At 49.4% G+C, this 27,491-nt stretch overlaps 1 protein-coding gene across 2 annotated transcripts; it reads left to right on the top strand.

Annotated features, from left to right (window-relative positions):
* The first annotated feature begins 409 nt into the window (after nt 1–409).
* Nucleotides 410–27,272, top strand: PHGDH (phosphoglycerate dehydrogenase). Of its 2 annotated transcripts, XM_075285239.1 has the most exons (12): nt 410–720; nt 8,890–9,041; nt 9,975–10,040; nt 10,239–10,293; nt 10,472–10,570; nt 12,600–12,732; nt 18,241–18,389; nt 19,346–19,498; nt 25,967–26,099; nt 26,279–26,403; nt 26,611–26,806; nt 27,052–27,271. In XM_075285239.1, exons 1-12 carry the CDS (start codon nt 580–582, stop codon nt 27,183–27,185), a joined length of 1,536 nt encoding a protein of 511 aa, XP_075141340.1. In that variant the 5' UTR covers nt 410–579; the 3' UTR covers nt 27,186–27,271. The 2 variants fall into 2 exon arrangements, with proteins under 2 accessions (XP_075141340.1, XP_075141341.1); XM_075285240.1 differs by lacking the exon at nt 10,472–10,570 and having other exon boundaries at nt 27,052–27,272.
* The last annotated feature ends 219 nt before the right edge of the window (nt 27,273–27,491 follow it).

Here is a 27,491-nt window from a genome sequence, read left to right as displayed (position 1 = left end):
AGGGGGAGGAGGAGAGGGGCTGTCAGGTAGAGGGGGAGGAGGGGAGGAGAGGGGCTGTTATGGGTTGTCAGGGGGAGGAAGAGAGGGGGAGGAGAGGGGGAGGAGAGGGGGAGGAGAGGGGCTGTCAGGGGGAGGAGGAGAGGGGGGGAGAGGGGCTGTTATGGGCTGTTATGGGCTGTTATGGGCTGTCAGGGGGAGGAGAGGGGCTGTTATGGACTGTTATGGGCTGTCAGGGGGAGGAGAGGGGCTGTTATGGGCTGTCAGGGGGAGGAGAGGGGCTGTTATGGGCTGTTATGGGCTGTCAGGGGGAGGAGAGGGGCTGTTATGGGCTGTTATGGGCTGTCAGGGGGAGGAGAGGGGCTGTTATGGGCTGTCAGGGGGAGGAGAGGGGCTGTTATGGGCTGTCAGGGGGAGGAGAGGAGGAGATTTGAAATTCACTGATTTGGAAAACGTGAGGGCTCAGTCTGGATGTGACTGGAATAATAACCGCATTGTCCGGGCTGGAGACTGCAGAGAAGAAAGACTGAGGAGACCGCCGACTACACCGGGGCCTGAGACAGCCGACAGCCGACTACCCCGATGGCTCTATCAGACATTAGACGGGTGCTGATCAGCGACAGCCTGGCCCCGGCCTGTGCCCACATTCTGCGCTCTCAGGGGGGCATTGAGGTGACGGAGACCCCCGGCCTGAGCCCCCAGGAGCTGCTCTCCCAGATAAAGGTGAGTGGTCTGTGTGCACACTGTGCATGATGGGGCGAAGATCTGCAGATGATCTCATTCTATAGGGGAGTGCAATGCTCTGCAGCAGACCTGTGTAGTGTAGCCAGGAGTGATAGTCTGCAGGCTGAGGATCACTTCTACCTATACTGGAGTGCAATGCTCTGCAGATCACAGGCTCAGCTGATGGAAACCGCATTGAAGTCTGATGCAAGAGAAGCCGAAGGTGTCAGCAGAGGGGGCGGGGAGTGAGGAGGAGGAGGGGGGAGGGTGTACTGAGGTGTTCCCTGGATTTGGAGGGGTCTCTCGCCCTGGCTGATACATTGTTTATTGTTACATTGCAACTTGTCTCTTTACATTGTAGAATAAGAGACAGAGACTTGTGTCATGTGACCAGTGGAATGTCTGAGCCCAGAGGAGGGGGAGGGGCAACAGGGACAAGGGGGGGGGGGGGGGGGGACTGTCACCAGGAATCACCAGCACAAGCTGCAGACTCAGCTATACTACAGGAGATAAGAAGTGGTACTGTGCACTGTCCATATATACAGGAGAGAAGTGGTACTGTGCACTGTCCATATATACAGGAGAGAAGTGGTACTGTGCACTGTCCATATATACAGGAGAGAAGTGGTACTGTGCACTGTCCATATATACAGGAGAGAAGTGGTACTGTGCACTGTCCATATATACAGGAGAGAAGTGGTACTGTGCACTGTCCATATATACAGGAGAGAAGTGGTACTGTGCACTGTCCGTATATACAGGAGAGAAGTGGTACTGTGCACTGTCCGTATATACAGGAGAGAAGTGGTACTGTGCACTGTCCATATACACAGGAGAGAAGTGGTACTGTGCACTGTCCATATATACAGGAGAGAAGTGGTACTGTGCACTGTCCATATATACAGGAGAGAAGTGGTACTGTGCACTGTCCATATATACAGGAGAGAAGTGGTACTGTGCACTGTCCATATATACAGGAGAGAAGTGGTACTGTGCACTGTCCGTATATACAGGAGAGAAGTGGTACTGTGCACTGTCCGTATATACAGGAGAGAAGTGGTACTGTGCACTGTCCATATACACAGGAGAGAAGTGGTACTGTGCACTGTCCATATATACAGGAGAGAAGTGGTACTGTGCACTGTCCATATATACAGGAGAGAAGTGGTACTGTGCACTGTCCATATATACAGGAGAGAAGTGGTACTGTGCACTGTCCATATATACAGGAGAGAAGTGGTACTGTGCACTGTCCATATACACAGGAGAGAAGTGGTACTGTGCACTGTCCATATATACAGGAGAGAAGTGGTACTGTGCACTGTCCATATATACAGGAGAGAAGTGGTACTGTGCACTGTCCGTATATACAGGAGATAAGAAGTGGTACTGTGCACTGTCCATACATACAGGAGATAAGAAGTGGTACTGTGCACTGTCCATATATACAGGAGAAGTGGTACTGTGCACTGCCATATATACAGGAGAGAAGTGGTACTGTGCACTGTCCGTATACACAGGATAGAAGTGGTACTGTGCACTGTCCGTATATACAGGAGAGAAGTGGTACTGTGCACTGTCCGTATATACAGGAGAGAAGTGGTACTGTGCACTGTCCATATATACAGGAGAGAAGTGGTACTGTGCACTGTCCGTATATACAGGAGAGAAGTGGTACTGTGCACTGTCCGTATATACAGGAGATAAGAAGTGGTACTGTGCACTGTCCATACATACAGGAGATAAGAAGTGGTACTGTGCACTGTCCATATATACAGGAGAAGTGGTACTGTGCACTGCCATATATACAGGAGAGAAGTGGTACTGTGCACTGTCCATATACACAGGAGAGAAGTGGTACTGTGCACTGTCCATATACACAGGAGAGAAGTGGTACTGTGCACTGTCCGTATATACAGGAGAGAAGTGGTACTGTGCACTGTCCATATACACAGGAGAAGAGAAGTGGTACTGTGCACTGTCCGTATATACACGAGAGAAGTGGTACTGTGCACTGTCCGTATATACACGAGAGAAGTGGTACTGTGCACTGTCCGTATATACAGGAGAGAAGTGGTACTGTGCACTGTCCATATATACAGGAGAGAAGTGGTACTGTGCACTGTCCATATATACAGGAGAGAAGTGGTACTGTGCACTGTCCGTATACACAGGAGAGAAGTGGTACTGTGCACTGTCCGTATATACAGGAGAGAAGTGGTACTGTGCACTGTCCGTATATACAGGAGAGAAGTGGTACTGTGCACTGTCCGTATATACAGGAGAGAAGTGGTACTGTGCACTGTCCATATACACAGGAGAGAAGTGGTACTGTGCACTGTCCATATATACAGGAGAGAAGTGGTACTGTGCACTGTCCATATATACAGGAGAGAAGTGGTACTGTGCACTGTCCATATATACAGGAGAGAAGTGGTACTGTGCACTGTCCATATATACAGGAGAGAAGTGGTACTGTGCACTGTCCGTATATACAGGAGAGAAGTGGTACTGTGCACTGTCCGTATATACAGGAGATAAGAAGTGGTACTGTGCACTGTCCATACATACAGGAGATAAGAAGTGGTACTGTGCACTGTCCATATATACAGGAGAAGTGGTACTGTGCACTGCCATATATACAGGAGAGAAGTGGTACTGTGCACTGTCCGTATACACAGGAGAGAAGTGGTACTGTGCACTGTCCGTATATACAGGAGAGAAGTGGTACTGTGCACTGTCCGTATATACAGGAGAGAAGTGGTACTGTGCACTGTCCATATATACAGGAGAGAAGTGGTACTGTGCACTGTCCGTATATACAGGAGAGAAGTGGTACTGTGCACTGTCCGTATATACAGGAGATAAGAAGTGGTACTGTGCACTGTCCATACATACAGGAGATAAGAAGTGGTACTGTGCACTGTCCATATATACAGGAGAAGTGGTACTGTGCACTGCCATATATACAGGAGAGAAGTGGTACTGTGCACTGTCCATATACACAGGAGAGAAGTGGTACTGTGCACTGTCCATATACACAGGAGAGAAGTGGTACTGTGCACTGTCCGTATATACAGGAGAGAAGTGGTACTGTGCACTGTCCATATACACAGGAGAAGAGAAGTGGTACTGTGCACTGTCCGTATATACACGAGAGAAGTGGTACTGTGCACTGTCCGTATATACACGAGAGAAGTGGTACTGTGCACTGTCCGTATATACAGGAGAGAAGTGGTACTGTGCACTGTCCGTATATACAGGAGAGAAGTGGTACTGTGCACTGTCCATATACAGGAGAGAAGTGGTACTGTGCACTGTCCGTATATACAGGAGAGAAGTGGTACTGTGCACTGTCCGTATATACAGGAGATAAGAAGTGGTACTGTGCACTGTCCGTATATACAGGAGATAAGAAGTGGTACTGTGCACTGTCCGTATATACAGGAGAGAAGTGGTACTGTGCACTGTCCATATACACAGGAGAGAAGTGGTACTGTGCACTGTCCATATACACAGGAGAGAAGTGGTACTGTGCACTGTCCGTATATACAGGAGATAAGAAGTGGTACTGTGCACTGTCCGTATATACAGGAGATAAGTGGTACTGTGCACTGTCCGTATATACAGGAGATAAGAAGTGGTACTGTGCACTGTCCGTATATACAGGAGAGAAGTGGTACTGTGCACTGTCCGTATATACAGGAGAGAAGTGGTACTGTGCACTGTCCGTATATACAGGAGAGAAGTGGTACTGTGCACTGTCCGTATATACAGGAGATAAGAAGTGGTACTGTGCACTGTCCGTATATACAGGAGATAAGAAGTGGTACTGTGCACTGTCCGTATATACAGGAGAGAAGTGGTACTGTGCACTGTCCGTATATACAGGAGAGAAGTGGTACTGTGCACTGTCCGTATATACAGGAGAGAAGTGGTACTGTGCACTGTCCGTATATACACGAGAGAAGTGGTACTGTGCACTGTCCGTATATACAGGAGAGAAGTGGTACTGTGCACTGTCCGTATATACACGAGAGAAGTGGTACTGTGCACTGTCCATATACACAGGAGAGAAGTGGTACTGTGCACTGTCCATATATACAGGAGAGAAGTGGTACTGTGCACTGTCCGTATATACAGGAGAGAAGTGGTACTGTGCACTGTCCGTATATACAGGAGAGAAGTGGTACTGTGCACTGTCCGTATATACAGGAGATAAGAAGTGGTACTGTGCACTGTCCGTATATACAGGAGATAAGAAGTGGTACTGTGCACTGTCCGTATATACAGGAGATAAGAAGTGGTACTGTGCACTGTCCGTATATACAGGAGAGAAGTGGTACTGTGCACTGTCCGTATATACAGGAGAGAAGTGGTACTGTGCACTGTCCGTATATACAGGAGAGAAGTGGTACTGTGCACTGTCCGTATATACACGAGAGAAGTGGTACTGTGCACTGTCCGTATATACAGGAGAGAAGTGGTACTGTGCACTGTCCGTATATACACGAGAGAAGTGGTACTGTGCACTGTCCATATACACAGGAGAGAAGTGGTACTGTGCACTGTCCATATATACAGGAGAGAAGTGGTACTGTGCACTGTCCGTATATACAGGAGAGAAGTGGTACTGTGCACTGTCCGTATATACAGGAGTGAAGTGGTACTGTGCACTGTCCGTATATACAGGAGAAGTGGTACTGTGCAATGTCCGTATATACAGGAGAGAAGTGGTACTGTGCACTGTCCGTATATACAGGAGATAAGAAGTGGTACTGTGCACTGTCCATATATACATTAGATAAGAAGTGGTACTGTGCACTGTCCATATATACAGGAGATAAGAAGTGGTACTGTGCACTGTCCGTATATACAGGAGAGAAGTGGTACTGTGCACTGTCCATATACAGGAGAGAAGTGGTACTGTGCACTGTCCGTATATACAGGAGAGAAGTGGTACTGTGCACTGTCCGTATATACAGGAGATAAGAAGTGGTACTGTGCACTGTCCGTATATACAGGAGATAAGAAGTGGTACTGTGCACTGTCCGTATATACAGGAGATAAGAAGTGGTACTGTGCACTGTCCATATATACAGGAGAGAAGTGGTACTGTGCACTGTCCGTATATACAGGAGAGAAGTGGTACTGTGCACTGTCCGTATATACAGGAGAGAAGTGGTACTGTGCACTGTCCGTATATACAGGAGATAAGAAGTGGTACTGTGCACTGTCCGTATATACAGGAGATAAGAAGTGGTACTGTGCACTGTCCGTATATACAGGAGAGAAGTAGTACTGTGCACTGTCCGTATACACAGGAGAAGAGAAGTGGTACTGTGCACTGTCCGTATATACAGGAGAGAAGTGGTACTGTGCACTGTCCGTATATACACGAGAGAAGTGGTACTGTGCACTGTCCGTATATGCAGGAGAGAAGTGGTACTGTGCACTGTCCGTATATACAGGAGATAAGAAGTGGTACTGTGCACTGCCCGTATATACAGGAGAGAAGTGGTACTGTGCACTGTCCGTATATACAGGAGATAAGAAGTGGTACTGTGCACTGTCCGTATATACAGGAGATAAGAAGTGGTACTGTGCACTGTCCGTATATACACGAGAGAAGTGGTACTGTGCACTGTCCATATACACAGGAGAGAAGTGGTACTGTGCACTGTCCATATATACAGGAGAGAAGTGGTACTGTGCACTGTCCGTATATACAGGAGAGAAGTGGTACTGTGCACTGTCCGTATATACAGGAGAGAAGTGGTACTGTGCACTGTCCGTATATACAGGAGATAAGAAGTGGTACTGTGCACTGTCCGTATATACAGGAGATAAGAAGTGGTACTGTGCACTGTCCATATATACAGGAGATAAGAAGTGGTACTGTGCACTGTCCATATATACAGGAGATAAGAAGTGGTACTGTGCACTGTCCATATATACAGGAGATAAGAAGTGGTACTGTGCACCGTCCATATATACAGGAGATAAGAAGTGGTACTGTGCACTATCCATATATACAGGACTATAGAAGTGGTACTGTGCACTGTCCATACATACAGGAGATAAGAAGTGGTACTGTGCACTGTCCATATATACAGGACTATAGAGGTGGTACTGTGCACTGTCTATATATACAGGAGATAAGAAGTGGTACTGTGCACTGCCTATATATACAGGACTATAGAAGTGGTACTGTGCACTGTCCATATATACAGGAGATAAGAAGTGGTACTGTGCACCGTCCATATATACAGGACTATAGAGGTGGTACTGTGCACTGTCTATACATACAGGACTATAGAAGTGGTACTGTGCACTGTCCATACATACAGGAGATAAGAAGTGGTACTGTGCACTGCCTATATATACAGGAGAGAAGTAGTACTGTGCACTGTCCGTATATACAGGACTATAGAAGTGGTACTGTGCACTGTCTAAATATACAGGAGATAAGAAGTGGTACTGTGCACCGTCCATATATACAGGACTATAGAGGTGGTACTGTGCACTGTCTATATATACAGGAGATAAGAAGTGGTACTGTGCACTGCCTATATATACAGGACTATAGAAGTGGTACTGTGCACTGTCCATACATACAGGAGATAAGAAGTGGTACTGTGCACCGTCCATATATACAGGACTATAGAGGTGGTACTGTGCACTGCCTATATATACAGGACTATAGAAGTGGTACTGTGCACTGTCCATATATACAGGACTATAGAAGTGGTACTGTGCACTGTCCATATATACAGGAGATAAGAAGTGGTACTGTGAACTGTCCGTATATACAGGAGATAAGAAGTGGTACTGTGCACTGTCCATATATACAGGAGAAGTAGTACTGTGCACTGTCCATATATACAGGACTATAGAAGTGGTACTGTGCACTGCCTATATATACAGGACTATAGAAGTGGTACTGTGCACTGTCCATATATACAGGACTATAGAAGTGGTACTGTGCACTGTCCGTATATACAGGACTATAGAAGTGGTACTGTGCACTGCCTATATATACAGGACTATAGAAGTGGTACTGTGCACTGCCTATATATACAGGACTATAGAAGTAGTACTGTGCACTGTCCATATATACAGGACTATAGAAGTGGTACTGTGCACTGTCCATATATACAGGACTATAGAAGTGGTACTGTGCACTGTCCATATATACAGGACTATAGAAGTGGTACTGTGCACTGTCCGTATATACAGGACTATAGAAGTGGTACTGTGCACTGCCTATATATACAGGACTATAGAAGTGGTACTGTGCACTGTCCATATATACAGGACTATAGAAGTGGTACTGTGCACTGTCCATATATACAGGACTATAGAAGTGGTACTGTGCACTGTCCGTATATACAGGACTATAGAAGTGGTACTGTGCACTGCCTATATATACAGGACTATAGAAGTGGTACTGTGCACTGTCCATATATACAGGACTATAAAAGTGGTACTGTGCACTGTCCATATATACAGGAGATAAGAAGTGGTACTGTGCACTGTCCGTATATACAGGACTATAGAAGTGGTACTGTGCACTGCCTATATATACAGGAGATAAGAAGTGGTACTGTGCACTGCCTATATATACAGGAGATAAGAAGTGGTACTGTGCACTGCCTATATATACAGGAGATAAGAAGTGGTACTGTGCACTGCCTATATATACAGGACTATAGAAGTGGTACTGTGCACTGTCCGTATATACAGGAGATAAGAAGTGGTACTGTGCACTGTCCATATATACAGGACTATAGAAGTGGTACTGTGCACTGTCCGTATATACAGGAGATAAGAAGTGGTACTGTGCACTGCCTATATATACAGGAGATAAGAAGTGGTACTGTGCACTGCCTATATATACAGGAGATAAGAAGTGGTACTGTGCACTGCCTATATATACAGGACTATAGAAGTGGTACTGTGCACTGTCCGTATATACAGGAGATAAGAAGTGGTACTGTGCACTGCCTATATATACAGGACTATAAAAGTGGTACTGTGCACTGTTCCGTAGTCTGTAGACCTGCCTTGCTGTATATGTGCCAAAGTGACTTGTTCTCGCACATTTTGGGGTCTCCGGCCTTACGATTATTTGGGGTATCTCATTGGTTTTGGTCTTTGTCCCTCCAGGACTATGATGGGCTAATTGTCCGCTCAGCCACTAAGGTCACCTCTGATGTCCTGACTGCTGGAACGCGGCTGAAGGTGGTGGGAAGAGCAGGAACGGGAGTGGACAATGTGGATGTGGAGGCCGCCAGCAAGAGGGGGATCATTGTAATGAAGTAAGAACCTCATGTGATGGCGCCCCCTTGTGTCCTGGTCAGGGACTGTTATAATGTAGAGATAACCCAGAGGTTTCATAAGCCAAAGAAATCCCATCTATGAGCAGTACAAAAAGAGGGGAAGGCAGTGGCTCAGTGGTTAGCACTGCAGGGGATGGAGTCCTGGGCTCCAATCCTGCCAAGGACAACATCTGCAAGGAGTTTGTATGTTCTCCCCGTGGTTGTGTGGATTTCCTCCCATACACCAAAGACATACTGGTAGGAAAGATGTAGATTGTGATTCCTATGTCATATATCCCTATAGGGGGCACACAATCTACAAAAACTTCTGCAAATACACCAAATGTATAAGAATGAATATATGAAGGAAGCCTGGACTGTAAAGTGATGAGACCCGCGGCGGGACTCTGAGGACAGCTCCGGCTCTCTATATGTGGATAGGACTTAGTCAGGGTTTGGTGACCGTCTTCCCGTCTGTCTGTAGTTTGCAGTTCTCTCTGAGCTGCCGAATATTAGTGACAGAAGATGGAGGAGAACCTGTCACATAACTGTCTCCGAATCATGTAAGACGTCTATGGAGAAGAAGATGTGACCTGTAATGGTGTAAAGAACCTGGGGCAGGTCTTGGTTATTTTCCTTAGAAGGTTCCGGTGGTTCCGGTACAGTCTTGGATGTCTTGCAGTCAGGCCGCCCCTCGTATCGATGCCCTTATAGGGCTGTGTCTATATACAGCCTGAGCGTCTGCGCCCTGATCTCCGGGCTTTGTGCTGGGTTGACCTCTGCCCTCTCTTACCTAATATCTCGTTTCGCACCAGGGCACTCGTTTGCGTTCTTGTTTCTTGCTGTAGATTTCCTTGCATTGTATTAGCTCAGAGTCTTAGGGGGCGTCTGTCCAGTTTGAGGGGTCGCTTACCTGTCTTTCTCGCCATCCAGCACGCCCACCGGAAACAGTCTCAGCGCTGCAGAGCTGACGTGCGGCCTCATCCTCAGCCTGTCCCGGTGAGTAGACCAGATGTGGGGCATGAAGTGGTGGCTGGGACTTACTTTTGGGGACTCCTGTGATCCTCCTCTAAGGCAGTCCAGGTCTTGTCTTCTTCTCTTTGATGTTTGGGGGTGGGGGGTTACTCAATATCACTTGTATAATTGTCTGCTTTATAGGCAGATTCAATATCACTTGTATAATTGTCTGCTTTATAGGCAGATCCCTCAAGCTGCAGCATCAATGAAGAATGGCAAGTGGGACCGGAAGAAGGTGAGGACCCCGAGATTACTGTCAGGAAGGTTCTGAGTAATGAGGGGGAGAAAAATGTGTCACAAAAAGACCCACCGTGGCCTGCAGGGGTTGCTCTGAAGAGCTCAGCTCTAGGGTAGGGACCAGTATTGTCAGCCAAACCAGTAAGAACCAGCACTAACCATCCTCTACCCCCCAGTACATGGGCTCTGAGCTGCATGGCAAGACGCTGGGAATCCTGGGGCTTGGACGCATCGGGAAAGAAGTGGCAATAAGGATGCAGTCGTTCCAGATGAAGGTGAGAGTGCTGAGGACCCTCCATGGACTTCTCTCCATTCATGGTCTTCTCATCATTCTCCATTCATCTCATCTCCATCCCATGGTCTCCTCAATTCTCTTTATATCCTGTGGACTCTCCGCCTCTCTGGACTCTTCCACTCTCCGGAACCTCCCCCTCTTTGGACTCTCCCCCTCTTTGGACTCTCCCCCTCTTTGGACTCTCCCCCTCTTTGGACTCTCCCCCTCTTTGGACTCTCCCCCTCTTTGGACTCTCCCCCTCTCCAGAATCTTCCACTCTCTGGACTCTCCGCCTCTGCGGACTCTCCGCCTCTGCGGACTCTCCGCCCCTCCAGACTCTTCCAGTCTTTGGACTCTCTGCCTCTTTGGACTCTCTGCCTCTTTGGACTCTCTGCCTCTTTGGACTCTCTGCCTCTTTGGACTCTCTGCCTCTTTGGACTCTCTGCCTCTTTGGACTCTCTGCCTCTTTGGACTCTCTGCCTCTTTGGACTCTCTGCCTCTTTGGACTCTCTGCCTCTGTGGACTCTCCGCCTCTGTGGACTCTCCGCCTCTGTGGACTCTCCGCCTCTGTGGACTCTCCGCCTCTGTGGACTCTCCGCCTCTGTGGACTCTCCGCCTCTGTGGACTCTCCGCCTCTGTGGACTCTCCGCCTCTGTGGACTCTCCGCCTCTGTGGACTCTCCGCCTCTGTGGACTCTCCGCCTCTGTGGACTCTCCGCCTCTGTGGACTCTCCGCCTCTGTGGACTCTCCGCCTCTGTGGACTCTCCGCCCCTCCGGACTCTCCGCCTCTCCGGACTCTCCGCCTCTTTGGACTCTCCGCCTCTGTGGACTCTCCGCCTCTGTGGACTCTCCGCCTCTGTGGACTCTCCGCCTCTGTGGACTCTCCGCCTCTGTGGACTCTCCGCCTCTGTGGACTCTCCGCCTCTGTGGACTCTCCGCCTCTGTGGACTCTCCGCCTCTGTGGACTCTCCGCCTCTGTGGACTCTCCGCCTCTGTGGACTCTCCGCCCCTCCGGACTCTCCGCCTCTCCGGACTCTCCGCCTCTCCGGACTCTCTGCCTCTCCGGACTCTCTGCCTCTCCGGACTCTCTGCCTCTCCGGACTCTCTGCCTCTCCGGACTCTCTGCCTCTCCGGACTCTCTGCCTCTCCGGACTCTCTGCCTCTCCGGACTCTCCGCCTCTCCGGACTCTCCGCCTCTTTGGACTCTCCGCCTCTGTGGACTCTCCGCCTCTCCGGACTCTCTGCCTCTCCGGACTCTCTGCCTCTCCGGACTCTCTGCCTCTCCGGACTCTCTGCCTCTCCGGACTCTCTGCCTCTCCGGACTCTCTGCCTCTCCGGACTCTCTGCCTCTCCGGACTCTCTGCCTCTCCGGACTCTCTGCCTCTCCGGACTCTCTGCCTCTCCGGACTCTCTGCCTCTCCGGACTCTCTGCCTCTCCGGACTCTCTGCCTCTCCGGACTCTCTGCCTCTCCGGACTCTCTGCCTCTCCGGACTCTCTGCCTCTCCGGACTCTCTGCCTCTCCGGACTCTCTGCCTCTCCGGACTCTCTGCCTCTCCGGACTCTCTGCCTCTCCGGACTCTCTGCCTCTCCGGACTCTCTGCCTCTCCGGACTCTCTGCCTCTCCGGACTCTCTGCCTCTCCGGACTCTCTGCCTCTCCGGACTCTCTGCCTCTCCGGACTCTCTGCCTCTCCGGACTCTCTGCCTCTCCGGACTCTCTGCCTCTCCGGACTCTCTGCCTCTCCGGACTCTCTGCCTCTCCGGACTCTCTGCCTCTCCGGACTCTCTGCCTCTCCGGACTCTCTGCCTCTCCGGACTCTCTGCCTCTCCGGACTCTCTGCCTCTCCGGACTCTCCGCCTCTCCGGACTCTCTGCCTCTCTGGACTCTCCACTTCTTCTCTGGACTCTCTGCTTCTCCGGACTCTTCAGTTCTTTCCATTTGGGTCCTTGACTCTCCACCATGCTGTTTCCTCCATGCTTACTCTCTTTCTCCTCGTCACCTCCTTTACGTTCTTCTTCTATGTCTGATAGACCATCGGATATGACCCCATAATCCCCCCAGAGGTCACAGCAGAGTTTGGGGTCCAACAGTTTCCTCTGGATGAAATCTGGGCACAGTGCGATTATATCACTGTCCACACTCCTCTCCTGCCTTCAACTACAGGTATACGCGGCTCTGTACTCTCCTCCTACTGTATCTCCTGCACCAGAGGTATACAGCCCTCTCCTGCTCCTCTACTATAGGTATACACGGCTCTGTACACACCTGTACTACAGGTATACACGGCTCTGTACTATAGGTATACACTGCTCTGTACTCACCTGTACTATAGGTATACACTGCTCTGTACACACCTGTACTATAGGTATACACTGCTCTGTACACACCTGTACTATAGGTATACACTGCTCTGTACACACCTGTACTATAGGTATACACGGCTCTGTACTATAGGTATACATGGCTCTGTACACACCTGTACTATAGGTATACACTGCTCTGTACACACCTGTACTATAGGTATACACTGCTCTGTACTATAGGTATACACGGCTCTGTACACACCTGTACTATAGGTATACACGGCTCTGTACTATAGGTATACACTGCTCTGTACACACCTGTACTATAGGTATACACTGCTTTGTACACACCTGTACTATAAGTATACACGGCTCTGTACACACCTGTACTATAGGTATACACGGCTCTGTACACACCTGTACTATAGGTATACACGGCTCTGTACACACCTGTACTATAGGTATACACGGCTCTGTACTATAGGTATACACGGCTCTGTACACACCTGTACTATAGGTATACGCGGCTCTGTACACACCTGTACTATAGGTATACACGGCTCTGTACTATAGGTATACACTGCTCTGTACACACCTGTACTATAGGTATACACTGCTTTGTACACACCTGTACTATAGGTATACACGGCTCTGTACACACCTGTACTATAGGTATACACGGCTCTGTACTATAGGTATACACTGCTCTGTACACACCTGTACTATAGGTATACACTGCTCTGTACACACCTGTACTATAGGTATACACGGCTCTGTACACACCTGTACTATAGGTATACGCGGCTCTGTACACACCTGTACTATAGGTATACACGGCTCTGTACACACCTGTACTATAGGTATACACGGCTCTGTACTATAGATATACACTGCTCTGTACTATAGGTATACACTGCTCTGTACTATAGGTATACACGGCTCTGTACACACCTGTACTACAGGTATACGCGGCTCTGTACACACCTGTACTATAGGTATACGCGGCTCTGTACACACCTGTACTATAGGTATACACTGCTCTGTACTATAGGTATACACGGCTCTGTACACACCTGTACTATAGGTATACACGGCTCTGTACACACCTGTACTATAGGTATACACTGCTCTGTACACACCTGTACTATAGGTATACACGGCTCTGTACACACCTGTACTATAGGTATACACTGCTCTGTACACACCTGTACTATAGGTATACACGGCTCTGTACACACCTGTACTATAGGTATACACTGCTCTGTACACACCTGTACTATAGGTATACACGGCTCTGTACACACCTGTACTATAGGTATACACGGCTCTGTACACACCTGTACTATAGGTATACACTGCTCTGTACACACCTGTACTATAGGTATACACTGCTCTGTACTATAGGTATACACTGCTCTGTACACACCTGTACTACAGGTATACACTGCTCTGTACTACAGGTATACACGGCTCTGTACTATAGGTATACACTGCTCTGTACTATAGGTATACACGGCTCTGTACACACCTGTACTACAGGTATACGCGGCTCTGTACACACCTGTACTATAGGTATACGCGGCTCTGTACACACCTGTACTATAGGTATACGCGGCTCTGTACACACCTGTACTATAGGTATACACGGCTCTGTACACACCTGTACTATAGGTATACGCGGCTCTGTACACACCTGTACTATAGGTATACACTGCTCTGTACTATAGGTATACACGGCTCTGTACACACCTGTACTATAGGTATACACTGCTCTGTACACACCTGTACTATAGGTATACACTGCTCTGTACTATAGGTATACGCGGCTCTGTACACACCTGTACTATAGGTATACACGGCTCTGTACTATAGGTATACACTGCTCTGTACACACCTGTACTATAGGTATACACTGCTCTGTACTATAGGTATACGCGGCTCTGTACACACCTGTACTATAGGTATACACTGCTCTGTACTATAGGTATACGCGGCTCTGTACACACCTGTACTATAGGTATACACGGCTCTGTACACACCTGTACTATAGGTATACGCGGCTCTGTACTATAGATATACACTGCTCTGTACACACCTGTACTATAGGTATACACTGCTCTGTACACACCTGTACTATAGGTATACACGCCTCTGTACTATAGATATACACTGCTCTGTACACACCTGTACTATAGGTATACACGGCTCTGTACACACCTGTACTATAGGTATACACGGCTCTGTACTATAGGTATACACTGCTCTGTACACACCTGTACTATAGGTATACACTGCTCTGTACTATAGGTATACGCGGCTCTGTACACACCTGTACTATAGGTATACACTGCTCTGTACTATAGGTATACGCGGCTCTGTACACACCTGTACTATAGGTATACACGGCTCTGTACACACCTGTACTATAGGTATACGCGGCTCTGTACTATAGATATACACTGCTCTGTACTCACCTGTACTATAGGTATACACGGCTCTGTACTATAGGTATACACTGCTCTGTACACACCTGTACTATAGGTATACACTGCTCTGTACTCACCTGTACTATAGGTATACACGGCTCTTTACTATAGATATACACTGCTCTGTACACACCTGTACTATAGGTATACACTGCTCTGTACTCACCTGTACTATAGGTATACACGGCTCTGTACTCACCTGTACTATAGGTATACACTGCTCTGTACTCACCTGTACTATAGGTATACACTGCTCTGTACTCACCTGTACTATAGGTATACACTGCTCTGTACACACCTGTACTATAGGTATACACGGCTCTGTACTATAGATATACACTGCTCTGTACACACCTGTACTATAGGTATACACTGCTCTGTACACACCTGTACTATAGGTATACACTGCTCTGTACTCACCTGTACTATAGGTATACACTGCTCTGTACTCACCTGTACTATAGGTATACACGGCTCTGTACTCACCTGTACTATAGGTATACACTGCTCTGTACTCACCTGTACTATAGGTATACACTGCTCTGTACTCACCTGTACTATAGGTATACACTGCTCTGTACACACCTGTACTATAGGTATACACGGCTCTGTACTATAGATATACACTGCTCTGTACACACCTGTACTATAGGTATACACTGCTCTGTACACACCTGTACTATAGGTATACACGGTTCTGTACACACCTGTACTATAGGTATACACGGCTCTGTACACACCTGTACTATAGGTATACACGGCTCTGTACTATAGATATACACTGCTCTGTACACACCTGTACTATAGGTATACACTGCTCTGTACACACCTGTACTATAGGTATACACTGCTCTGTACTCACCTGTACTATAGGTATACACTGCTCTGTACACACCTGTACTATAGGTATACACGGCTCTGTACTATAGATATACACTGCTCTGTACACACCTGTACTATAGGTATACACTGCTCTGTACACACCTGTACTATAGGTATACACTGCTCTGTACACACCTGTACTATAGGTATACACGACTCTGTACACACCTGTACTATAGGTATACACGGCTCTGTACACACCTGTACTATAGGTATACACGGCTCTGTACTATAGATATACACTGCTCTGTACACACCTGTACTATAGGTTTACACTGCTCTGTACTATAGGTATACACGGCTCTGTACTATAGGTATACACGGCTCTGTACACACCTGTACTATAGGTATACTTTGCTCTGTACACACCTGTACTATAGGTATACACGGCTCTGTACTATAGGTATACACGGCTCTGTACACACCTGTACTATAGGTATACGCGGCTCTGTACTCACCTGTACTATAGGTATACACGGCTCTGTACTATAGGTATACACGGCTCTGTACACACCTGTACTCCTGTACTATAGGTATACACGGCTCTGTACTATAGATATACACTGCTCTGTACACACCTGTACTATAGGTATACACGGCTCTGTACTATAGATATACACTGCTCTGTACACACCTGTACTATAGGTTTACACTGCTCTGTACTATAGGTATACACGGCTCTGTACTATAGGTATACACTGCTCTGTACTATAGATATACACTGCTCTGTACACACCTGTACTATAGGTATACACGGCTCTGTACACACCTGTACTATAGGTTTACACTGCTCTGTACTCACCTGTACTATAGGTATACACGGCTCTGTACACACCTGTACTATAGGTATACACTGCTCTGTACACACCTGTACTATAGGTATACACGGCTCTGTACACACCTGTACTATAGGTATACACGGCTCTGTACACACCTGTACTATAGGTATACACTGCTCTGTACACACCTGTACTATAGGTATACACGGCTCTGTACACACCTGTACTATAGGTATACACTGCTCTGTACACACCTGTACTATAGGTATACACGGCTCTGTACACACCTGTACTATAGGTATACACGGCTCTGTACACACCTGTACTATAGGTATACACTGCTCTGTACTATAGGTATACACTGCTCTGTACACACCTGTACTATAGGTATACACGGCTCTGTACTATAGATATACACTGCTCTGTACACACCTGTACTATAGGTATACACTGCTCTGTACACACCTGTACTATAGGTATACACGGCTCTGTACACACCTGTACTATAGGTATACACTGCTCTGTACACACCTGTACTATAGGTATACACTGCTCTGTACACACCTGTACTATAGGTATACACTGCTCTGTACACACCTGTACTATAGGTATACACTGCTCTGTACACACCTGTACTATAGGTATACACGGCTCTGTACACACCTGTACTATAGGTACACACTGCTCTGTACACACCTGTACTATAGGTATACACGGCTCTGTACTATAGGTATACGCGGCTCTGTACACACCTGTACTACAGGTATACACTGCTCTGTACTATAGATATACACTGCTCTGTACACACCTGTACTATAGGTATACACTGCTCTGTACTATAGGTATACACGGCTCTGTACTCACCTGTACTACAGGTATACACTGCTCTGTACTATAGGTATACACTGCTCTGTACACACCTGTACTATAGGTATACACTGCTCTGTACTATAGATATACACTGCTCTGTACACACCTGTACTATAGGTATACACTGCTCTGTACTATAGGTATACACGGCTCTGTACTCACCTGTACTACAGGTATACACTGCTCTGTACTATAGGTATACACGGCTCTGTACTCACCTGTACTACAGGTATACACTGCTCTGTACTATAGGTATACACTGCTCTGTACACACCTGTACTATAGGTATACACTGCTCTGTACGACTCCATTATTGATGTTGGTTTTATTTTTTTCTTCTTTTTTTTCCAGGTCTTATAAATGACGCCGCTTTCTCCAAGTGCAGACGGGGCGTTCAGGTCATCAACTGCGCCCGGGGGGGAATCATTGACGAGGCGGCGCTACTGAGGGCGCTAGAGAGCGGGCAGTGCGGAGGAGCCGGGCTAGACGTCTTCACTGAGGTGAGCCACACAATGACATCAGCGAGCTCTGACAACCGAAACATGAGGTCTGACAACTGACACCTCACACACTGACATGGAACAGATCTGACACCTCACACACTGACATGGAACAGATCTGACACCTCACACAGTGACATGGAACAGATCTGACACCTCACACAGTGACATGGAACAGATCTGACACCTCACACAGTGACATGGAACAGATCTGACACCTCACACAGTGACATGGAACAGATCTGACACCTCACACAGTGACATGGAACAGATCTGACACCTCACACACTGACATGGAACAGATCTGACACCTCACACAGTGACATGGAACAGGTCTGACACCTCACACAGTGACATGGATCAGGTCTGACACCTCACACAGTGACATGGATCAGGTCTGACACCTCACACAGTGACATGGAACAGGTCTGACACCTCACACACTGACATGGAACAGGTCTGACACCTCACACACTGACATGGAACAGATCTGACACCTCACACAGTGACATGGAACAGGTCTGACACCTCACACACTGACATGGAACAGATCTGACACCTCACACAGTGACATGGAACAGGTCTGACACCTCACACACTGACATGGAACAGATCTGACACCTCACACAGTGACATGGAACAGGTCTGACACCTCACACAGTGACATGGATCAGGTCTGACACCTCACACACTGACATGGAACAGGTCTGACACCTCACACACTGACATGGAACAGATCTGACACCTCACACACTGACATGGAACAGATCTGACACCTCACACAGTGACATGGAACAGATCTGACACCTCACACACTGACATGGAACAGATCTGACACCTCACACACTGACATGGAACAGATCTGACACCTCACACACTGACATGGAACAGATCTGACACCTCACACAGTGATGTAGATGAGATCTGACAACTGATAGTAATTGTCTGTGTTTCAGGAGCCTCCGCGGGATCGGGCCCTCATAGAGCACCCCCTAGTGGTCAGCCTCCCTCACCTTGGGGCCAGTACACACGAGGCTCAGAACCGCTGCGGGGAGGAGATTGCTCTGCAGATTGTGGATCTGGTGAAGGAGCGGGCTCTGGTGGGGGCGGTGAGTATTAGGGGGGTCCTGAGCCCCAAAAGTTACTTCTGTGCCTAGAGAAACATGATGTTTGATTTGTACAGCGCAACGGAATATGTTGGCTCTATATAAATAAAGTTATTGTTATAAGTGCAGGATTGTCTCTAGGTCACACCTTGTCCAGCAGAGGGCAGTGTCCCCCGCACATCTGGTGCACACTCACTATACCCCGCACATCTGGTGCACACTCACTATACCCCGCACATCTGGTGCGCACTCACTATACCCCGCACATGTGATGCACACTCACTATACCCCGCACATGTGATGCACACTCACTATACCCTGCACATGTGGTGCACACTCACTATACCCCGCACATGTGGTGCACACTCACTATACCCCGCACATCTGGTGCACACTCACTATACCCCGCACATCTGGTGCACACTCACTATACCCCGCACATCTGGTGCACACTCACTATACCCCGCACATGTGGTGCACACTCACTATACCCCGCACATCTGGTGCACACTCACTGTACCCCGCACATCTGGTGCACACTCACTGTACCCCGCACATCTGGTGCACACTCACTGTACCCCGCACATCTGGTGCACACTCACTATACCCCGCACATCTGGTGCGCACTCACTATCCCGCACATCTGGTGCGCACTCACTATATCCTGCACATCTGGTGCACACTTACTATACCCCGCACATCTGGTGCACACTCACTATATCCTGCACATCTGGTGCGCACTCACTATATCCTGCACATCTGGTGCACACTTACTATACCCCGCACATCTGGTGCACACTCACTATATCCTGCACATCTGGTGCGCACTCACTATACCCCGCACATCTGGTGCGCACTCACTATACCCCGCACATCTGGTGCGCACTCACTATACCCCGCACATCTGGTGCACACTCACTATATCCTGCACATCTGGTGCACACTCACTATACCCCGCACATCTGGTGCACACTCACTATACCCCGCACATCTGGTGCACACTCACTATATCCTGCACATCTGGTGCACACTTACTATACCCCGCACATCTGGTGCACACTCACTATATCCTGCACATCTGGTGCACACTCACTATACCCCGCACATGTGGTGCACACTCACTATACCCCGCACATCTGGTGCACACTCACTATATCCTGCACATCTGGTGCACACTCACTATACCCCGCACATGTGGTGCACACTCACTATACCCCTATATATTTGGCACACATCCTCTAAATAATCTGTAAATGGCGGTGTAGATTGGGGTCTCGTTCTTCTCTGGCAGTTGAAGATTTGGGATCTGTCTCCGGCCCTGCGATCAGTCCTAGGTGTGGTCCCTGCACAGGGGCTTTCTACACCTGAGGACCATGACATGGCCCGGCCATTACAGGTCACTCATCTCTTTGTTGGGTGATCTCCAATCCTCTCTTAGTATTTGTGGGACTGTGTGGTGCAGGATTGGGTTGCCCTTGGGGGGTCTCCTGATATCGGGCGGCTCCTTCTGTTTTTCGGTCCTTGTCCCTATGTGTGTGCTCAGCTCTATAGGAAAGCTTTTTGTTTTGCTCTGGTGACATTTCTGTGCTGGTGGTTTTGCAGCCCTCGGAGAGGTGACCACACGTCTGGTGCAGATCGCTGAGGTTCCTGGGCCCTGAGCTTTACATTCTAGCTGTGGGGCCATTTCTAGTATTTGGTCTCCTGATATTGGGATCAGACATTTTAGGGGCCCCCTAAGACTCCAGTGCCCCCTCTGCAGCCCCTCCGCCTACTCTCCTGCTGCAGTGGTGAGAACAGGAAGCCCCCGCCCGCGCCCCCGCCATGTCTCACCTCCGGCCACATCAGCCAGTCTCATGTTTAGTCATTTACAACTTTTTGTTTGAGACGTTTCTCCTGAGATCTTTTTCTTCTGGTCTGAGTTTTCGGCTCCCTCTTGGGTTCAGGTCGCTGATTATTGGGTTTAGTTGAGTTACATTTTTGTCTGGAGGATCTCGATGCGGCGAGTGCAGACCCCATGCTGCACAGTCAGTATCCGGCTAATTTCCCGCGGTCCGTGTATCGGCCTCATGTGCCGCTCCCATTGTGCGACCACTTCGGATTGAAGTATGTAAGGAGTTAACCAGATGATCCTGCACAATGGCCTGGCTCCTCCCTGTTGCCGCTGGCGCAATGTCATGGGGGCGGAGCCCTGTTCACATGCTAATGGTCATGAATAGGCAGAAGGCCGGTGTGAAATGTGTGAGGAGCTGCTGCTAAACGCGTATCCTGCACCAATGCTTTATTATATCAGGTGTGAACACTGCCCTCTGCTCATCACTGTGCACTATATCTGTATACAGATCTATATATGTGATAGATGTGCGCTAAGCCTCAAGTACGCCCCCTACAGGAAGGTAGACTGATACACAGAGGACTTTCACTAGCTCATGGTTGACCCCTTACCATCCATTACACTATAGAACTGACCCCCGAGGACAGATCGGCCATTACACTATAGAACTGACCCCCGAGGACAGACCGGCCATTACACTATAGAACTGACCCCCGAGGACAGACCGGCCATTACACTATAGAACTGACCCCTGAGGACAGACCGGCCATTACACTATAGAACTGACCCCCGAGGACAGACCGGCCATTACACTATAGAACTGACCCCCGAGGACAGACCGGCCATTACACTATAGAACCGACCCCCGAGGACAGACCGGCCATTACACTATAGAACTGACCCCTGAGGACAGACCGGCCATTACACTATAGAACCGACCCCCGAGGACAGACCGGCCATTACACTATAGAACTGACCCCCGAGGACAGACCGGCCATTACACTATAGAACTGACCCCCGAGGACAGACCGGCCATTACACTATAGAACTGACCCCCGAGGACAGACCGGCCATTACACTATAGAACTGACCCCCGAGGACAGACCGGCCATTACACTATAGAACCGACCCCCGAGGACAGACCGGCCATTACACTATAGAACTGACCCCCGAGGACAGACCGGCCATTACACTATAGAACTGACCCCCGAGGACAGACCGGCCATTACACTATAGAACTGACCCCCGAGGACAGACCGGCCATTACACTATAGAACTGACCCCCGAGGACAGACCGGCCATTACACTATAGAACTGACCCCCGAGGACAGACCGGCCATTACACTATAGAACTGACCCCCGAGGACAGACCGGCCATTACACTATAGAACTGACCCCTGAGGACAGACCGGCCATTACACTATAGAACTGACCCCCGAGGACAGACCGGCCATTACACTATAGAACTGACCCCCGAGGACAGACCGGCCATTACACTATAGAACCGACCCCCGAGGACAGACCGGCCATTACACTATAGAACTGACCCCCGAGGACAGACCGGCCATTACACTATAGAACCGACCCCCGAGGACAGACCGGCCATTACACTATAGAACCGACCCCCGAGGACAGACCGGCCATTACACTATAGAACTGACCCCCGAGGACAGACCGGCCATTACACTATAGAACTGACCCCCGAGGACAGACCGGCCATTACACTATAGAACTGACCCCTGAGGACAGACCGGCCATTACACTATAGAACTGACCCCCGAGGACAGACCGGCCATTACACTATAGAACTGACCCCCGAGGACAGACCGGCCATTACACTATAGAACCGACCCCCGAGGACAGACCGGCCATTACACTATAGAACTGACCCCTGAGGACAGACCGGCCATTACACTATAGAACCGACCCCCGAGGACAGACCGGCCATTACACTATAGAACTGACCCCCGAGGACAGACCGGCCATTACACTATAGAACTGACCCCCGAGGACAGACCGGCCATTACACTATAGAACTGACCCCCGAGGACAGACCGGCCATTACACTATAGAACTGACCCCCGAGGACAGACCGGCCATTACACTATAGAACCGACCCCCGAGGACAGACCGGCCATTACACTATAGAACTGACCCCCGAGGACAGACCGGCCATTACACTATAGAACTGACCCCCGAGGACAGACCGGCCATTACACTATAGAACTGACCCCCGAGGACAGACCGGCCATTACACTATAGAACTGACCCCCGAGGACAGACCGGCCATTACACTATAGAACTGACCCCCGAGGACAGACCGGCCATTACACTATAGAACCGACCCCCGAGGACAGACCGGCCATTACACTATAGAACTGACCCCCGAGGACAGACCGGCCATTACACTATAGAACCGACCCCCGAGGACAGACCGGCCATTACACTATAGAACTGACCCCCGAGGACAGACCGGCCATTACACTATAGAACTGACCCCCGAGGACAGACCGGCCATTACACTATAGAACTGACCCCCGAGGACAGACCGGCCATTACACTATAGAACTGACCCCCGAGGACAGACCGGCCATTACACTATAGAACCGACCCCCGAGGACAGACCGGCCATTACACTATAGAACTGACCCCCGAGGACAGACCGGCCATTACACTATAGAACTGACCCCCGAGGACAGACCGGCCATTACACTATAGAACTGACCCCCGAGGACAGACCGGCCATTACACTATAGAACTGACCCCCGAGGACAGACCGGCCATTACACTATAGAACTGACCCCCGAGGACAGACCGGCCATTACACTATAGAACTGACCCCCGAGGACAGACCGGCCATTACACTATAGAACTGACCCCTGAGGACAGACCGGCCATTACACTATAGAACTGACCCCCGAGGACAGACCGGCCATTACACTATAGAACTGACCCCCGAGGACAGACCGGCCATTACACTATAGAACCGACCCCCGAGGACAGACCGGCCATTACACTATAGAACTGACCCCCGAGGACAGACCGGCCATTACACTATAGAACCGACCCCCGAGGACAGACCGGCCATTACACTATAGAACCGACCCCCGAGGACAGACCGGCCATTACACTATAGAACTGACCCCCGAGGACAGACCGGCCATTACACTATAGAACTGACCCCCGAGGACAGACCGGCCATTACACTATAGAACTGACCCCTGAGGACAGACCGGCCATTACACTATAGAACTGACCCCCGAGGACAGACCGGCCATTACACTATAGAACTGACCCCCGAGGACAGACCGGCCATTACACTATAGAACCGACCCCCGAGGACAGACCGGCCATTACACTATAGAACTGACCCCTGAGGACAGACCGGCCATTACACTATAGAACCGACCCCCGAGGACAGACCGGCCATTACACTATAGAACTGACCCCCGAGGACAGACCGGCCATTACACTATAGAACTGACCCCCGAGGACAGACCGGCCATTACACTATAGAACTGACCCCCGAGGACAGACCGGCCATTACACTATAGAACTGACCCCCGAGGACAGACCGGCCATTACACTATAGAACCGACCCCCGAGGACAGACCGGCCATTACACTATAGAACTGACCCCCGAGGACAGACCGGCCATTACACTATAGAACTGACCCCCGAGGACAGACCGGCCATTACACTATAGAACTGACCCCCGAGGACAGACCGGCCATTACACTATAGAACTGACCCCCGAGGACAGACCGGCCATTACACTATAGAACTGACCCCCGAGGACAGACCGGCCATTACACTATAGAACTGACCCCCGAGGACAGACCGGCAATTACACTATAGAACTGACCCCTGAGGACAGACCGGCCATTACACTATAGAACTGACCCCCGAGGACAGACCGGCCATTACACTATAGAACTGACCCCCGAGGACAGACCGGCCATTACACTATAGAACTGACCCCCGAGGACAGACCGGCCATTACACTATAGAACCGACCCCCGAGGACAGACCGGCCATTACACTATAGAACTGACCCCTGAGGACAGACCGGCCATTACACTATAGAACCGACCCCCGAGGACAGACCGGCCATTACACTATAGAACCGACCCCCGAGGACAGACCGGCCATTACACTATAGAACTGACCCCGAGGACAGACCGGCCATTACACTATAGAACTGACCCCCGAGGACAGACCGGCCATTACACTATAGAACTGACCCCGAGGACAGACCGGCCATTACACTATAGAACTGACCCCCGAGGACAGACCGGCCATTACACTATAGAACTGACCCCCGAGGACAAACCGGCCATTACACTATAGAACCGACCCCCGAGGACAGACCGGCCATTACACTATAGAACCGACCCCCGAGGACAGACCGGCCATTACACTATAGAACCGACCCCCAAGGACCTCTCTGGCCGAGTATCTTCTACATTTGTATTCTTTGTCTTCACCCTTGGGACATCACATGACTTATTGACTGGGGTGCAAGGGGTTAACCACTTTGTACCCCTCCCCCATTGCTTGGCTCATGTTCTATATCTGGGGACTGTAGGAAGGAGGAGACACTTAAGACAAGCCATAATGTAAGTCTATTTACCCTTCAGGTCAATGCTCCGGCTCTCACCAAGGCTTTCTCTTCAGAGACTAAACCTTGGATAAAGTTGGGTGAAGCTCTGGGTCGTCTTCTTCATTCTCTTCTGCCTCAAGTCAATGGAGAGATCCAAGTGACCACTACAGGTGAGAGGCCTCCATACCCTGGAGCTCGTGAAGTCTTTGGACACCAGTTCTTCTCTAAACCAAACACCAAGGATTAGATGTTCAGATCCTTTCACCTCTTGAATTCTACAGTCTGGAAAATCAGTTTACCCAACTTTTTCTTTGTCTCCATCTCACCAGATGTGTTCTTCTACCACTAGGGGGCGCTCTTAAGAATTATGGCTCCTTCCTCTGCTCAGCTGTTGCCATTGGTCTTCTCCAAAATGCAGACAAGAAAGTCAACCTGGTCAACGCCTGCTTCTTCGCCCAGGAAGTTGGAATCCAGGTGATTGATCTCACTCTCGGTTCCCCATCATAGTAACCTCTAGTGGTGGATCTAGACCCACGTTTGGGGTGAAGTCTCTTCAACTCCCCAAAATATCCTCCAAACTCTTCTTGAGCTTCTGTTTTTCCAACTGTTGGTGTCATTAGATCCAAAGGTCTATGAGTGGTCAGTCCTTGATCATGGTTTTTACTCTCCTCGGTTCTTCAGGTAACTTCTCGATATTCCTCGGACTCTGCAGAGTCAAGGCTGGAAGTGTCAGGAGGAGGACTGAGCTTACTGGGGGGTCTGAGCGGTGACACCCCCTGCCTGATTCAGATTGGATCCTCTCCTTTCAGAAGTTCAGTGTCATTGAAAGGGACCCTACTGGTGTGGACGGGCGAGACAAATCTCCCAAAACTTGTAGGTGAGTTATAACCCAACACTTGTGGCCCGTTGGTCTTCTCCCTTGGCGTGAGCCCACCACTCCACCTAACATTCTAACCAATGTTTCTGGTATTTCTCATCCTTGACATGTTATAGGTTGGGTTGTGATATGAAAACAATTGACCATTCTTGAAACTGTGTGAAGTTCTGTGTCCTTCTTGGTCATTGGCCTGAGGGTCTTTCGTCTCCACCAGTCTCCTGACTTTTTTTTTTTTAATATTTCAGAGGTTCTTGCATCGGCTGCGAGTCAACTCCAGACATTCCATGTGTCGTCAGGATACAGCGTGGCCGAGGTCTCTGCCCCTCTCTCGGATGTGTCTGCCCTGGGGTCCTGCCTGCAGATCGCTCTGCCTGCCTGAAGAGTTCCCTTTTATTAGTAGTTAACCCATTGCTGACTTAGTTCTTAGTTATTAAACATAAGCTTCTAGTTTATCTCGCTCTCCTCCTCACTAGATGGTAACCCTGGCCGGGCCCAGGATGTTCCACATTGTATTGGGGTGACCCCGCACCTCTTCATTGTCCCAGGAGCAGCAGAATGTGGAGTGTCCAGCTTGTAAGGGTAGAGTGTCCAGCTGTGTGGATGTGTGTCTTCTCTGGAGACCTCTCCTGGTAGATGTGTGCAGCCATATACAGCTGGTGGACCTCCGATGGTATATACATGTGCT

Source organism: Leptodactylus fuscus, chromosome 8, assembly GCF_031893055.1.
Source record: "Leptodactylus fuscus isolate aLepFus1 chromosome 8, aLepFus1.hap2, whole genome shotgun sequence".
NCBI lineage: Eukaryota > Metazoa > Chordata > Amphibia > Anura > Leptodactylidae > Leptodactylus > Leptodactylus fuscus.
Note: the sequence above shows the minus strand (reverse complement) of the source record. Positions and strands in the feature narration are given on the sequence as shown.

Excerpts from the sequence above, each read along its gene's own strand:
- PHGDH (XM_075285239.1), top strand. The coding sequence starts at position 580 with ATGGCTCTATCAGACATTAGACGGGTGCTGATCAGCGACAGCCTGGCC. Across the intron at positions 10,041-10,238 it reads CTCATCCTCAGCCTGTCCCG|GCAGATCCCTCAAGCTGCAG; the intron begins GTGAGTAGACCA and ends TCTGCTTTATAG. Across the intron at positions 18,390-19,345 it reads GGCTAGACGTCTTCACTGAG|GAGCCTCCGCGGGATCGGGC; the intron begins GTGAGCCACACA and ends TCTGTGTTTCAG.